Source organism: Aquila chrysaetos, chromosome 1, assembly GCF_900496995.4.
Source record: "Aquila chrysaetos chrysaetos chromosome 1, bAquChr1.4, whole genome shotgun sequence".
Classification (NCBI taxonomy): domain Eukaryota; kingdom Metazoa; phylum Chordata; class Aves; order Accipitriformes; family Accipitridae; genus Aquila; species Aquila chrysaetos.
In genome coordinates, this window is record NC_044004.1 from 27,373,587 (window position 1) to 27,390,969 (window position 17,383).

Sequence of the window (17,383 nt, forward strand, 5' to 3'; positions counted from 1 at the left end):
TCTTAGGAATGAAGAGAAACCTACCAACAGGCAAAAAACATGGTCTGCTGGGTTTAGGATACTGCGTCTTTACTACAAACAAATGCGGTGAATGGTAGAATTTTACTTCTATATTATTAATGGATATTAATTTTTATTTGTCAGTGAACACTTACGAAGCAAGTTTTGCTGCAGAGAGTCAGAGCGATACAAGTTCACGTGGTTCTTCTTAAAAACATTCTTCAGTAGTTGGGCTCTTTCAGTTAAGCTAGAAAGAAAGTGGACACGTGTGAAAAATATTTACTTACTAATTACAGTATCCCTTTATCTTTGAGTCTGTTAAATGAGAATAAATTATTAAATGAAAAGTGTCCATTCTCCTTCTTCAATTGCGCCTGAACTAATTGTTAAGAAGATGATTAAAAGCGTGTGCGAGGGCAGATTATGAAGTCCAGATCCCTGGTAATGTTTTTACTCGTCACAGCACAGGCAAAAAAATCCATTTGAAGCACTGTTGTGCGCTGACAATACAAATAAATGAATAATATCATAAACATTTGAGCGTGGCTCCGTCAGAAACATGCGGTGTAAAGGGAAAGCACTGGCTTTTTTGACGTAGCATGGCCTGATTAGTGCCACACTGAATTACCGTCTTTTTCTTACATAAGACAGTGCTCTTAGCCTCTACTGACACAGTACCCCAAAGGGATGGGAAAAAGAAGATGGAGGGAAAGTCACATCCATGGCCATCAGCTGTGTGTACAGAAATGTATTACTTCCATGGAAAGTGTTCAAGCAAGGTGTATTCCCCATGAAACTCTAGAAGGTGTTTTCCTGGAGATCATACCCAAATAACAGACTACTATTACTACTAGAGGTTGGTCACTTCAGCCCATCTCCTTCCTTCTCAGCAGTACTGAGTCTGTTGAGTTATGCGTTTATTATGTTTTAATGTGACTGAAGTGATTCTCCATTTCAGCCCAACTAGAAAACAGAAGGAGTATTAAACAGTTTTTAAACCGAGAATCAAGCATCAGCTGAATGCTGCAAACTGAATGGAGTAGTGAAGATATCAGGTTTCCTTACCGTCCATCTTTCTTACAAAGTTCTCTCAAATAGGACCGTACATTACTAAATAAATAACAGGCAAACTAGCCATAGCTCAGAAAGCTTTTGAAATCTGACAATTTTGATAAGATATCAAAGATGTGCAAGGGACTATGTTAAAAAAACTCACACAAAACCTTCAACTTCTTCCTCTAGATTTGATATTCACTGTGAATTAGAGCTTGTGTTTCAGAGAAACACCAACCTATCATTCGAAACATTTCCAATGCTGAAAAATCCCTCCCCATGTGAAATGGTCTAAAACAGTTCACTTAAACATAAGATACTTTTTTTTTTTTTTTATTCTGAATATATAGTGATTTGATTTTGTTATAGTTTTGCTAGATTACCAAATTTGTCTCTTGTGTAAGGATGTAGTAAGTAAAACAGATTTCACATGTCTACATTACTGAGTTTTGATCAGTCAAATTACTTTTTAATATTATTGTCAGTTAGCTCAACAGACTTACCTTCCCAGGCTAACTGACCAGACTAAGTGGTGCAAGGAATGGAACTAGATTGCTTCCTTTACTAGATTAGCATTCAAACCATTAAATTAGAAATGCTCATTCTTTCTTCAGTGAGTATGTACTACTTATACATGAAGTTGAACCACTGTGTTAAATTGGAGAGACTAGTGGTCTATCTCCCCTTTCTGTTTCCCTCCAGTCTGGTAGTTAAAGCATATACCAGGATGTGAAAGCTTGGCTCTTCTAAGTTGAAACAGGGAAATAAACCTACTATTCCCACACCCATAGAGGAATGCTAACTGCAAAATCTACAATGTAAGGGGATAGGCAGGGGAAACTGCTTCTGTGGCTGTATTTTGAATGAAAAGATGGAATGAGACTTCCTTGTAAAAAAAGGAATTAGATACCAATTCCAGGAAAGCAGTCGGCATCTGCTGACTGAACCAAGAATGGAGAGGTTGGAGTATTGAGACATACCGTAGTCTCTGTGTTTATATAAGCTAGCTCTTTGGGACTTTTTTTTTTATCCTAATTGCTCCTCTAGGCTGTGTAGGAGCCTTGTTTTTTAGTTCAGAGCTACGAACTGTTGAAGTGACAAGATTAATAAAAATTATGGACTGAGATTTAAACCACAAGGAAACACAAAGTGAATAAATAAATATCTTCATGTAAGATGGGAAGTCAAAAGAGGTGGAAGACCAAGCGAATACTTAAGATACAGTTATCAACTGTATCTCCTTTGCAATACATCTGAGAAGCACTTCTTAATGTGAGTTGAAATCAGCAAATTTCTGTGAAATTTTTGGTGTTACTTTCTAATAAAAAACTATTGTCTAATAAATAACTATTATTAAAAATATAGCAGGCCTATTCTAGCATTTTTGGTACCATCATTATTCTTTGCATGTGTTCCAGAATAAAATGTTCAGATGGCTTAAATGCTAAGCACTGAAAATACTTCCTTAAGTTTTACAAGAACATGAAGTATGCACATTTCTTAGTTTATGTATAATGAAGTTTCCACTGCACAGATCTGATTGCTGGTACAGAAAACACAAATTAAGTAGGAAATACATTTGGGAAAAGAAAAGTGCTTCCAGCTATTCAGGTATTAAATTCTGCTCTATTTCTATACTTGAAATACTGCAGGCTCTTTATTATGAATCATCCTGTTGCCATTCAAAAGCGTATTTAAAAACCTACATGCAAAGCCAAGAAAACATGGTTTCATAATTAATCAATGATAAATCATAGTAACTAAACCCCTATGCTCATTATGCATACTTATATGGACAAGCAGAATATTAACTGTTTTTGAACATAAAATGTATAGATTCACAGGCAATTAATCTCATTTTTAGAAAAAAAAATTTACTACTTTATGTATTCCTGACCAACCATTTAGCTGGTCTAAAAATAATTTCCAAGTGGACTGAATGAAAAACAATGATTATATGAAGCACCATTTGCAGTATACATCTCTAAAGACATTTCCACAAGTTTGCGCTGTTATTCATGTTACTGTTAGTCTATGTAGTATTCAACCAAGTAAATATATTTTTGTACTAAGTATTAATACTGTTGTTTCTGCCTAAGCATTATATACAAGGTATCAGAAAAACTGTTTTTGAACAATGGTTTATATACAAAAAGTATCATTTTACCTTAGTCATTTCAATTTTAAGTAGAAATGGCTTTGTGGCATTTCAATTACAAAGGCTCTAATGATAGAAATCATACTTTTTGTGGCACAGATTTGTTAATCCACTGAAGCTGCTCTGTTATTTATCTATTATGTATCAAGGCACCCTCAAGTCAATACTGCTCCAACATGGAAGTTTACTTTCTGCTGGAAAAGTGACCATGCAAAATTCACACTTTCTTGCTCAAGACATGTTCTTCCTTAACTGACAAATATATATGATAAAACCAATTTCAATGTGTTGCCTAGAGAAGAAAGAATAAAGTATTTTGGGACAGTTTTGGGGAAAAATCTCATTACACATCCTTACGCACACTGAAACAGCAAGACAGGACAGGAATGCTCTTCCTGAGCCTTCAATGGTAACAGTCTAAAAACCTTTTCAAATCAGCACTGTAAAAATACAAGGGATGACAGATTTTAAGACTATATTAGCATGTCCTACTTTTAAAGCATATGCTAAAATACAATAAAGATCTTTGAAGAACAGTATTTTAAATTATTTCAATGTAAATATCAATTTTATCCGAATTTTAAGAAAACAGCTGAAAACGTAAATTTAGAATTTAAATAAAAAATTCCCATCCTAAGATTGTTTGATGGAAAAACATCAAAAGGTAGAGCCTTACAATCTTAGTTGTATTTAAATGCATGCAGTATCAGGTCAACGCAGTTCTAAAAATCTGCAACAAATATATTCTAGGTGAAAAAACAACAATAAAAATTAACACTAATATACCTCAAAGTAAACATTCAGATACTGTCTGATTACAGCATCTAGCCAATAGTAGAATCCTGACTTGTTATCTGTGGAAGTTGAGCCTCTTTGTGTTGTAGCATTTTTAAGATGGGAATGGACAGAGTGGAGAAGTTCCTGAGTTATCTTTCTCATTATTTCCCAGTTACTTCTTAAGCAAGCAGTGATTTATATCTTCTTAGGTTATTTTGGCATTTCATGAGAACAAATCCCTTACTCTGCTATGACATATAAGGGTACTTCCAGAGGTATGCATACTAGAAAAGTATTATTTGGTGCTGAAGAATACACAGTAAGTTTTTAAAAAATAACCATTTGTTCTTGCATGAAAAGCGCTACAACTCAAGAATAAAAAAGTCCCGTGTACATATTTAAAACAGATGTAGAGGACATTCCTTATCAATTTAACTACTTACTCTGCACTAGTATCTAGTTAATCCAGGCTTCTGCAACTTAGAAGACTCAAAAATGTTTACAATAGTTCAATCAAATTTCTGAAGATGCAAGTAAGTCAGTTCATCAGACCATTCCTTCAACAAAGAATACTTTCTCCATAAAGGGTGAAGTTTTGGCTCTATTACCTGAATTAAGATATAATTTAAAAAAGTAATGGAGGGAATAAATCCTTCAGAGATATTGAGATGTCTAACATCCATTGATTTGCGTGTTAAGTGGATGCTTGTATACTTCAAATAATACAGGCCTAAAAATGACTTTGTGGAGAAGGAATGGATCCAAGACAGACATTCTGACAGGTAACTAAACAACCTTCATGAAGCCCTCCTAACTACTTAATTGTGGGATAAAAAGAGAATTATAAAACTAGTGGTGAAAACACCAAGTTCCTCTTACCTAAGTAAGATGGGATTTGGAAGACATTCTGTAGGGTGAAGGAAGAGTATACTGCCTAGACAACTGAAGTAAAAGTAGCTGAATTTGGGAATACAAGATAAGTCTTGGGAAAGCAAGTATGGAACACTAAAAAGGTACATTACCTTACTTTCTTCTACATCCACAAGATGTTCCCCTTTTAGCTTTGTCTAGTACTAACACCTGCTTTCTTTTTTGCAATTTATTCTTTTACAACTTTTGCTCTTTGCAAAAGAGCGCACAGCATACATTGCTTCTGGCTCAAAAGTCAGCACATTGATATATGAGTTGGTTAATTTGGAGGAAGATCTTGTCCTGAAGCTGCCTGAATCAGCACTGCCACTGGAGAGAGGCATCCATAACAATCAATGTAGATCACCTTTAAAGGTAAGAGAACTTACTCTTGCAAGCACTAGTTGCATCTTGCAGTGATGAAGGAAAAGTATGCTCGATGCAGGAATTGTCATCAACTAGGGGATTTTGCAGTACTTCCAGTCTGAAGCTATGCTACAAAGACAGCATATAGAGCCTGATGGGAGACACTATGCAGGTATGAGCTCCTGTGTAGCCCATCACACTAGACTAGGTGTTCCACAGGTGATGGGATGAGCTTCCAGGCCTCACAGTACCTCTCCTGGTATTTGTCTATGGTGCCAGGGAAGATGAACTGCACTAGAGACAAAACATTCTTGTGAAAATGATTTCTAGGAAAAGAAAGGATAAGTAGGAGCAAACACTCACAGGAGCTGGATATCCCACCCATTAGAAATGGTGGTCATCACCTTGGTATCCAATGTAAATTGGTCTTCAACCTGGTAAATCCTAGTAAGTTGGTTCCCACAGAACTGGAGGAGGGATACAGTAAGATTGAAGGAAAAAGGGAACTTAAGTATCTTTATGGACAAAAGATGCTTCCTGAAAATTGAACCTTTGCCATGAAGATACTAAAAAACCAGCAGTCCAAAGGGAAGAACAAACAGGAAAATAAAGTATCAACAGTTTCGGCTTTTTTTGGAATTCATAAAACTCATGAAAATGAAGACAAGGAAAGAAAGCTCTAGCTCAGTCAAATGGCACTAATGAATTGGAAGCTGGGGAGAGGGGGGCTTTGTCAACTCATACTCCCGTTCAGCAAGTGCTTGCTACAAGTTCAGCAAGGGTTAAAAAGTCTTAAGTATTTTAGTGAGTGCACACCTTTATGCTGAGTTTACACATAGAAATTGTCCAATTTTTCCGTTTTATCTTCTCCCTTTTCAAATTACCTGCCTGACCCGTGACAGAGGATGTAACAAGGGAATTCTTGTGGAGTCTTAAGTTTAACCTATATGAGGTAAGAAATAACTTTGTCAAATTTGTTTGCCCTGGACTGGCATTAGGTACAAAGCCAGCTTGTTCTATTCAATTTCACCAAATCCTAGACAGATTTTGCTGTTTTCCCCTATGCTACTACCAAGCAGATTTTAAAAATTTATTCTGTTTTTTTGTGTGTGTATATGCTCAGGCCCAATTTATAACTATCCTAGTGAAAAAGGCAGGTTTGAACTCACTTTATATTAATTGTTAACATAGCCAAAAGTGACAGAATTAAAATTGTACCTCAAGTTTGTTCTATACATATTAACTAAAAACATAACAGTCAGCTACAAAGAAACACATCAGTTAAGGCCTTTGGTAAAACCTACATCTAAGCATATGAAAAAACATACAGGCTCAGTAGACCTGAAACCTCTTTACAGATGCCTTTTGTTTGTATGATTTTTGAAAAATAACCTTTTGTCTTTGATACATGTATAAGGCTGAAAATATTTAGCTTTTTTTAAAAAAAAAAAAAAAAAAAAGACAACGATCTACAGATTTTTACAGTACCTCTTGCCATGCACAACTGCCCCAGGATCCTCAGACTTTGCTTCCAACTCCTGAACTTCATCTACTAGTGTCTTAAAAGTAGCTCTCTTTACTCTGTAAGTAATACAAAATACTGGCAGATTTACTCTTTTTGAAAGTAGCAGAACAGGTTGTTTTAACACTTGTATAAACATTCAATTTACAAATCCATTTTCCCAGATGACTTAAAATTAAGCTTTACAAGAAGAAATATTATAAAGCAAGTCTAAATAATACATTTTATCAGCTGTTCTTGCAAATTAGAAACAATAAATATTTATTAAAAAGACATTACAATTATTGAAACATTTAAAATACTATTAACACTTGTCATAAAGTTTGTCAAAAACAAACAAGGTGAAAAATAATTTTATATAATCACCAGAGCCGATCTTCATTTGGTTTTCTTATATTAGTAATTAGAACACACACTTAACAGTCAGTATTTTCTCCCGTAAACCTTGGCATTTCTGTACTCACACTTTGTATACTACATCAAAAAGTAAAGCTGTCATAGGAATACATAGAAGTCCCATCCAAAACACTCCAGAACTGAACATCATAGCTGCCTGGAGGGAAAAAAGCACAAAATATGATGATGTTGTGACAAGAAGTAGGAAAAAAACCTTAGAAATATCAGTTACTTGGTTGCCCGTATCAAAAGCAAATTTAAATGAACCATTCTAGACTCTCTAATGTGAAACAAAACTTTAACTCCTTTTTAAAATCCCGAGTCGCTATAGAAATGCAGTAGATAGGAAGCACTAATTCATGTTAAGAAGCTGGTAGAAAGATCGCACTGCTTAGCTCTTTGAGGGAGGGGGAATCTACCCCTCCACAATCCTGCTCTATACCACTATGCTGATTGTAGACATTTCCATTAAAATCAGAGTTATTGAAAATCCACGCCTCCCCCCGCCCCCCCCCCAGCACAATCTTTGTCAATACATTATGAGCACAATTTCTTCTCTGCAATCAACCCTAACAGGACATAACGGTTCCTGACCCTTCATATGGATATTGGACACTGTTAGAATCATTTTGCTATATAACTCGGATCAAAGTTATCTCCAACAGAACTCACTGCACCACAGTTCCCACACTGCCACAGACTCCTGTTCAACAAACGGCTTAAAAATGAGAACTAAGAAAACAACTAATTACGTAATTATGGAAGTATGCAACATATCGTTAAATGAAGATCTAACACATTAACACATGGTGAAATATTTGCAAACAAGATCATTGCCTTTAGCTGTGTGTTTGCTTTTTTATACACTGCTTTATATTAATACATAGGAATTTCTTCTGTTCATAACCTAACTTGGTCTATAAACATACTAAAAACTAAAACACACTAAAAACCCAAAACAAACATCATAATGTACGGACATTAAAGGAAAAAAAAACCCCTTCAATCTACCCTTGTAATTCATGCGCAAGTATCTACATCAATAATACTATGGATGCAAGGAGTATGAGAAATACTTAATGAGGCATATTACTGAAAGATTGTTTTGCAGTCAGTATTAAAAATACTTTTGTAATGTAATTAGATTGCACAGAGATTGAAAGTAACATTGCTACACAATGACACCCTTTCAAATCCTTTGCTTCATTACTTGGAGACTAATTCCTTTCAAAGGTTAAACGTCAGTATGTAACTAAAATAAACAAGCTGAAATTTCACTAATACTAATTAGCAGACAAATGCAGGTAGCTTGCATTAGCTAAAGTCTGATTTCTGAATGTGTATACATGAACATTTTAGAATTATGCTCAATATGTTCACGTGTAAAACCAAAAGTGAATTATTTTCAGAAAAGAAATTTCATTCTCATATAGGTAAAAAGTTCTATTTACTTTGTTTTCATATCCAAATTCCTACTGACACTGATTGTTCGGAAAGCATTAGAATGCATTTGAGCTGAAAATTTGGTCAACTTTCCACAGCTATGTTAAAAGGACACAGATATTGCCCTGAGATTCTAGTAATTATTTCTGCCAACAGCTGTCAGCAAAGGTGTAAACACTGAGCAGTGACAGGTTCAAAATGAAACAATTCACATTTTCAACGGAGAAAAAAAAGAAAGAAAATTTTCTATCAGGAAGTGGAGAAAATGTATTGGTGCAGTCACTTTATAAGCAAAACATGACTTTTGACATACTTGATGAAATACTCATTTCCTAAACCAGCAGCTAATAGGAAATGTCTACCACAACTACATTTTGCAAGACTTTTTATAATTAAATAGCAATTAGAGAGACAAAGTTTCCTAAAACCCAAGAAAAAGCGTAAAAACCAACTTGAAGTAATTACGACTCTTACTTCCTATAATGAACAACATTTTTAAATTTATAAGAACGTAGCAAAGAGCCGTCCTTGTGTTAGCCACCCTGTATTAAGTGTTTGCTAGTGAAACAGCAAAAGTGATAATGTAGGTCTTAGGATGTTAATTCTGACCATTGTAATGCTAACTATGAATGAAGGAACAACTGGCGCCTACTATTCAGTCCATCCAGCCTTTGGCTTTACAAATGAACAACATGAATTGAGGAAAAAAAAAGTTTTTCTGCGTCATATTTGAAAGCCTGTCAGATTTTTTTTTCTTTTACAGAGTTAATCCAAACCTAAAAGATTTAAAGCCGACATTCGCATTAAAGACAGAGGGCCTCTTTGTATTTTTTGGACGAAGAGGGGAAAAAATAAAATCCCACAGAGGTATTTCCTTCCTTTCTGTACAAGAAAGCTCCCCCCTCACTCTGTAGAAAACATTTTTGTCTCTAACTTTTCACATCTCTCTACACATAGGCAGGTCATCTGGGAAATGGCAAACCAATCCTTTTCAGACAATGGCACTAACAGGAGCAGCCTGTTCTGGGGACGGACTCTGGCTGCCTCTGTTCGTGGTTTACAAATTGTTCCTAATGTGAGAGATTTGTGGTCTATGCCAAGTTTTCCCCCTTTAGGCCTTGTGAAACCAAATGGAATCTGCCACAAAAGTGGCTCCCAGGGGAATTCAGAAGTAATCCAAAATGAGAGCTGGGAAGCCTAGTTTATTGTAGGACTTACAAATCTTGCAGGGAGAATAAATAATTTGTTGTATGTGTAGCTCATGCTCAATATTAGGACTTTCTAAAATGAATTAATGTTGTTTATTAAGTGCAACGTACAGATTTTTATATAAGTACTTGTTTTTTAGAAAAGAAGAAAATGCTGAAAAATACTCCCTTTCATTACTTAGTGGCAGATTAGAAATCCTGGCTGCAAAATATTTTTAATGCACTGATGATGTACTGTTAGGAAATTACATGCCAAAAAGAACAGAGAATATTCCCTTTTTCTTCACTATGAAATGATCTGCCAAAACAGCTAGCTCAGATTTTGAAAAGTCTTCTAAAAGTAAAGAGAAAGATGAAAAGAACAGTAAAATTCTTGCTGCAGAAAAGCTTATGAAAACCCTTTCCAGCCTATCTATTTCAGATATCATCTAGGTACATATCCTCTACCTATAAACTACAGAACTATTAAAATAATACCTCCTCAACACCACCAAACCAGCAACAGTTTCTCTTCTCAACAACCTACAGAGACAACTTCATTAGTTTTAGTCATCTGCATGTGTTTGCCTTCATACATGCCAAAGTACTTACTGTTGTAATATTAAAACAGATCTGCATTAACTCCGAGTGCAAAGTTCCTACAAGTGAGTTCTTGCAATACTTTTAGTCTTTCTTTGCTATTTAGAGTTTAAAAAACATCTCATAGTTCCTATTAACTAAGTAGGAACTCTACTTATTAGGTATATTAATTAAAAAGGGAGTCTCTCCATTTTCTGCAAATACAAAACAAAGCCTTACTGGTATACAACAAATAGTAAGAGGTACTGAAACAGAGGGAGTACCAGGCAGTCAGGGAGCAGGTAACTGTGGATATCTGCAGGCAGAATCTATAAATTCTTACTTGAACAAATCTCCTATGAGATGAGAAAAATGAGCAAGGATAGACTAAGGAAAATGCCTTTACTTTTTCCCTTGCTCCTCTTATTTTCTTCAGCTAAGGATACATTGCGACATCACCAATTTCTTCACTGCAGGCAGGTATGAAGGGTGGACTCTATCCCACAGAGGAATGATTAAGATTATGGTCTTAATTATATAAACACAAATAATAAATAGTATTATAAATAATAAATACATAAACACAAAAGCTTACAAACATAGACATGTACTATAAAACATAAAGCTTCAAGAAGTACCTCTATGGTGACACAGAGCAATACACAGAATTAACAGAGACTTAGGTCTCTCTTCTACAGATGTGTCCTTAGTTCAGTCCCTAGTTTCAGCTAACATTTTAATATTCTAAGTATCCACTGGAACACATCTTGCCTTTTCACAGAAAGTACCTTAATCACTCAGGCTGAGCAAAAGCCAGTACATTGTCTCGTCTGATCTAGTAAATATTTGATTATTCTATAGGAAGTGGAACAGCAGAAGACACAGTTCTCTGTTCAATCACCCTTTCAGCAGAAAGCATTAGCTTGAAAATTGCAAAGTAGAGACAAATTTAAATCTGGCTTTTGGGTAACACTCATTTGGGGTGAATGTTCTCATATTTAACTGTTGGGTAAATGGGTTTTTTAAAAAACATAGGTGATAAGGGTCTTACTCTGGGAAGTAATTCAGGTTTGTGAATTATCAGATTAGCACTTATCTCTAACCACAGTAAGGCATTTGAGCCCAGAAAGGGATGAAATGCAAGATTGCACCTTATTACATATTCTTGTGACTAGTTTAGAGTGGCCACTCATTTTCACTTTGTGAATTAAGTTCATAGGCATTTAATTCCTTCCTTGCATTTTATGAAAGCCTAGGTTACCTCAGTAGATATTTCACATTTGGAAAAAAAACCCAAACAAATCAGCAATAAATCATGGTGCCAGAAATAGCTCTTATAAAGAGAAATTATGAGTTGCTATCTCTGTTGACTGTAGATAGAAACAGTGATGAAGTGCTTTCAAAGATAAAACCCAAGAAAACAGTAAAGAAAAAAAAGGCTTCACAATGAATATTAATACCTGGAAATTTCCTCAAAAAGCTGGGGAGGAGAATGACACAAACAAAAAGTGCTTCCCCAAGAATTAGGAAGAGAAGAAGGTTCTGTTAGCAGAAGTTTGGCTAACAGGGCTATGCTACAGCTTGAACTAACAGACCTAAAAAATAACCTTTAGAAAGTTAAAGAGAATTAGTCACCTGGATGTGAAATTAGACAAACTACAAAATGTTGGCAAGCTGAGATTTATCACACTACTTTTAATTGTGCTTGTAATTAGAGAACATTAGTTGTTCTGCAAATAAAGGCTGGACTGTCCTCTTTTGCCTCAGAGTAAAAGATTCACAGGGAAACCTATCTGAGTTGATTCAAAGACAATATAAGAAATAGTATCTGGCAAAGGAGCGTAAAGCCGCGATGAGCAGATGAGTTCTGGTGGTTCTACAGAGTTTGTTACCAGGATAGGGGCCGTCTGCACTGCAATAGCTGTAACAGGAAGGAGTACAGGAAACACTGAGTTTCACTAGAATTTGGAAAGAACTGAAGTCATTCCTCACTACTGCACATCAGACGAGGAAGTTGCTATGGAGAAAGGTGGCGGCTGAATATCATTAATCTTTTAAGTGTTGTGGTATGCATAACTACAACAGGAGTGTGTACTGAGTTTGATTCCTAACATTTTAAACATAAAACCCCCATAACTTTAGTTTATAAAGGAGATTGGCAACAATATGCCAAGGGAAAGAATTGAGTTAAATGCTGATACAAGGAAAAGACTAATCAATAAAAAGGAAGAATATTAGAATGGTAATACTACCAAGACAGACCATCATAAGCACAAAACGTAAATTTGGTAGTTCAAAGATCAGCTCTGCTGTTTCTATTTGAACCTGTGCAGTCACAGAGCAAGAATGAGAATGTAACCATTGAATATGGAAAAGGATCTTTGAAATATATCTGGGAATAGAAGACTCTGGCTAACAAATATCTAGTACTAGACTAAGTACAATTAAACCATGAAGGTCTGAGGACTCAAAATAGAAACCACTTAATGGGAATTAAATGGGAAAAGAACAACCCCTTATGAAAATATTTTGGATTCCTGAAGTGAAAGACCAAAAGCAAACTTTATATTTAAAGAACTAAATAAGCTAAAATATATTAGTATCAGAATGGTAACATAATTTTAGGCTCTCAGGTGAGGAATACCTGACTAAAATGGATATCTGTTATGGGATGAATTCTGATTCACTTTAAAAGATCTTCAATAAATCATTTGACTTCTTTTATGAACTAATAATACTCTCCACAAACATACATTGAAACATTTTATTTCTCTGAACAAGATGTTCATGTAGGTACAGAAGGAAAGACAGATACAGATTACTCATTATTGTTTTGTAAAGACTCACAGGTCTGTAAAAGACAAGCTGGGAAAAAACTTGGAGGAGGATGAAAATGTGCTAAAAATGTGGGAAAACGCCTATAGGGGCCTCTTACTGAGAACAGGCTTGAAAAAGTTTTGGACTATAAAGGAAGACCCTAGCTTTTGTTGTTTAATTATTTCAATGTTCTTGAAAACTGTATTTCAAACACGCTCTGTAAATAAGCAATAGTCCCTCACCAAAAATTTACTACACCAGTTACTTCCCCTAGAATGACGACCCTGGATTTTAGATATTATTTTGATCCAGATTGGTAATAAGCAGTGAAGCAGGGGAAAAAAAAAAAAATTAGCGGCTAACTTAGCATAACTACCCCAGATATTAGCCATTGAAGAATGGCTATTTTCCACAAGTTTTGTGATAATGAAGTTAGAACTGAGAGACTTTGGTATTTGTTTACCATGTCAGGCTCAAGGCAATTTTTAGAAATATAGATTATCAACTAAGTTATCTGACAGGTTCCCTTAAAAACATGGCACAGTACTTCTCTTGTTTCACAGAAGAACTTAAAGAGAATCATTACTTTTCAAATTTTAGGGGCATTATTTATAACTTCCTCCTCTAATATTGAGGAAAGGTACCATAGCAATCTTCTTAAATATACAACCATTTAAATTTATTTATTATGCTGTATTCTGCAGAAGTTATTAAAATAACAGTCATCTGTTTTAAAAAAATGCAAGAGACAAGTATCCATTAATAGCACCTTCTGCAGCTAGAGAGACAACACAGCAGGGCATATGCCATAAGATCCTCACAGAGAAGCTGTCAATGTACAGGCTGGATGAAGACAGTACGGTAAACTGAAAACTGGCTGAAAGGCTGGGTTCAGAGGGTGGTGATCAGCAGCACAGTCTAGCTGGAGGCCAGTAACTAACAGTGTACCCCAGGGGTCAATACTGTGGTCCAGTCCTGTTTAACATCTTCATTAAAGATCTGGATGATGGGCTAGAGTGTACCCTCAGGAAGTTTGCTAATGACACAAAATTGGGAGAAGTGGCAGATGCACCAGCGGGTTATGTTGCCATCCAGAAAAACCTCAACAGGCTGGAGAAATGGGCTGACAGGAACCTTATGCAGTTGAACAAGGAGAAGTGCAAAGTCCTGCACCTGGGGAGGAACAACCCCATGCACCAGTATACAGAATCACAGAATCATTTAGGTTGGAAAAGACCTTCAACATCATTGAGTCCAACCATCAACCATGCCCACTAAACCATGTTATGGAGTACCCCGTCTATGTGCTTTTTGAATACCTCCAGGGATGGTGTCTCAACTACTTCCCTGGGCAGCCTATTCCAACGTCTGACAACTCTCTCAGTAAAGAAAATTTTCCTAATATCTAACCTAAATCTCCCTTGCCGCAACTTGAGGTCATTTCCTCTCATCCTATCACTTGTTACTGATAGAAGAGACCAGCACCCACCTCACTACAACCTCCTTTCAGGTAGCTGTAGAGAGAGATAAGGTCTCCCCTCAGCCTCCTCTTCTCCAGACTAAACAGCCCCAGCTCCCTCAGCCGCTCCTCATAAGACTTGTGCTCCAGGCCCCTCACCAGCTCCGTTGCCCTTCTCTGGACACGCTCCAGCACCTCAACGTCTTTCCTGTAGCGAGGGGCCCAAAGCTGAACACAGTACTCGAGGTGCGGCCTCACCAGTGCCGAGTACAGGGGAACAATCACCTCCCTGCTCCTGCTGGCCACACTATTTCTGATGCAGGCCAGGATGCCGTTGGCCTTCTTGGCCACCTGGGCACACCGCTGGCTCATATTCAGGCAGCTGTCAACCAGCACGCCCAGGTCTTTCTCTGCTGGGCCCAGCTGGAAAGCAGCTCAGCAGAAAAGGACTTGGTCCTGAGGGACACCAAGTTGAACATGAGCCAGCAATGTGCCCTTGTGGCAAAGAAGGTGAATGGTATCTTCAGCTTCATTAGACAAAGTATTGTCAGCGGAGGTCGAGGCAGGTCCCCTCTACTCAGCACTTCTCTAGGTGTGTCCTCATAGGTGTCCCATTCTGCGTTCCCCAGTATAAGAGACATGGACATACTGGAGAGAGTCTAATGAAGGGCCACAAAGATGATGAAGGGCCTGGAGCATCTCTCATATGAGAGGAAAGGCTGAGATAGTTGGGACTATCTAGCCTAGAGAAGAGAAGGCTTAGGGGGAATCTTATCAATGGAGATAGATTCCTGAACGGAGGCCGTAAAGAAGATGGAACCAGGCTATTTCCAGTGGTGTCCTGTGACAGGACAAGAGGCAATGAACGCAAACTGAAACGCAGGAGGCTCCATCTGAACATCAGGAAATACTTTCTTACTGTGCGGGTGACAACACTGGCACAGGTTGTCCACAGAGGTTGTGGAGTCTCCATCCTTGGCAATATTCAAAAGCCATCTGGACATGGTCCTGCGGAACTTGCTCCAGGTGTTGGGGGGCTGGACCAGATGACCTCCAGAGGTCCATTCCAACCTCAACCATTCTATGATTGTATACTAGCCTGAATACTGGCCCTGCTCTCCATTAGACTAAAACAAATTCCCGCTTTCAGATCAGATTTTAGACAAACATCTCCCTAGAGAAGACATGTTCATTAGAAGTTGAAGTATCTGGACAGCTACGTTTTAAAGTGTGGGGTTTGGTTTTTTTTGTGAGTGTGTGTGAAAAAAAAAAAAATCAGAAAGGGGATTAAAGGATGTGTATCTAATATTTTAACAAGAACAGTTCCATATAAGTAGGTTATGTGGAATAATACAGAGAAAAGCAATATTTAAGAAACTAATACTGTTAATATAGTATATTCTAATACATCTTTCCTACATAGTGCAGCTAAATCATCCAACAAAGAATATTATTGTTTTTTACTAAGATTCTGCAAACCTCAATCAAATGATCTAAAATTCTGTAAAATACATGCTTGTTCCTTAACTTCAATTTCCATCAGTAGTTTTATAGATCCCCTGGGTCAGACAGAGCAGAAACAGATGGTGCTCTGGAGAACTTTACAGTGTATTATCTACACTACCACAATAAATCAGGAAGTTCTGCAGATACTGAACTTTGCTTTTAATCTCAATGTCATACTTCTTATTCCAGTAAGTGTTATAATTTTAAGCTAACTTATTCATCAGATAGGTGTATAAGAAGAGGCCTAACAACTCAGAGCACATAACAGTAACAAACCCAAACGAGTCAGGAGTTGTACTACTGCAAAATATCCAACAGGTTGGTTTATTTTTCCCTCCTCCCCAATTACAGGTTTTCAACTCAAAGCAAAACCATATTTGTTCAAGAAAGATAACCATACCAACTTAGAAATGTATCTATTTTATAATTTTCAAAATCAATCTGCTTTTTTTAAGTGGCATTAAAAAGAAAAATAGCCTTTTGAATTGCAAAGATGGAAGCATTAATGGAAAGGTTCTAGCAGCATTATAGCCTACTGACACATGAATGGTAGCTACTCTCATTAGGTGATGTAAGTTACAGAAACTTCATTAGTTCATGCAATTATTGCAAAAGGACAACATAGATTTAAAAATATATAACAATTTAACACAGCATCATTTATTTCTTTCAAGTGGGTATAATGCACAATATGACAAAACACGGACAACAGGAAACTTCTGGTAATTGACTGGACCACAGATTTAAAATGCATTGTTTTCAGCATCACAGAACAGCGTTCTGTGTATTGGAGAGTCTCAAAGAAAAAAAAAAATTACATCTACAAAGTAAATACCGCATCAAATACGAAGAGACTTGGCATTTACTTTTAGATATTTATACAAACTACATGTGGTTTAAACTGAGAGAATACTGTTATTTGTTTAAAAAAATATTGAGAAATATACTTCACTTACTCTCTTTGTTAAATGTTATACATAAAAGTATCAACTTCAGTTATACCAATGTAGTAGAGAAAGAGATCCATGCAGTTGATTTACTCAAGTCTGCAATGAAAATGTTCTTCTAGTCTGTACTGGCACCTTTTTTGAAATTAAATGGAGCTTATGTCACGTAATGGGTCAAAACAGATGTCCTGTGCTACAACCTACTTCTCCATAATGGGGGTTAAATCTAACCACAAAATGCCTACAAAGAAGTTTTTTGGTCGT

General features: G+C 36.5%; 1 protein-coding gene across 7 annotated transcripts in view; it reads right to left on the reverse strand.

Annotated features, from left to right (window-relative positions):
• Window positions 1-17,383, reverse strand: part of ATP8A1 (ATPase phospholipid transporting 8A1) — a 128,450-nt gene that overhangs the window by 4,766 nt on the left and 106,301 nt on the right. For all 7 annotated transcript variants that reach the window (XM_030011099.2, XM_030011071.2, XM_030011089.2 and 4 more), the window contains 3 exons: window positions 7,250-7,338; window positions 6,752-6,844; window positions 156-247 (listed from right to left, as the gene is read on the reverse strand). In XM_030011099.2, the coding sequence (XP_029866959.1) occupies window positions 156-247; window positions 6,752-6,844; window positions 7,250-7,338 (274 nt within the window). The remainder of the gene's footprint in view (window positions 1-155; window positions 248-6,751; window positions 6,845-7,249; window positions 7,339-17,383) is intronic.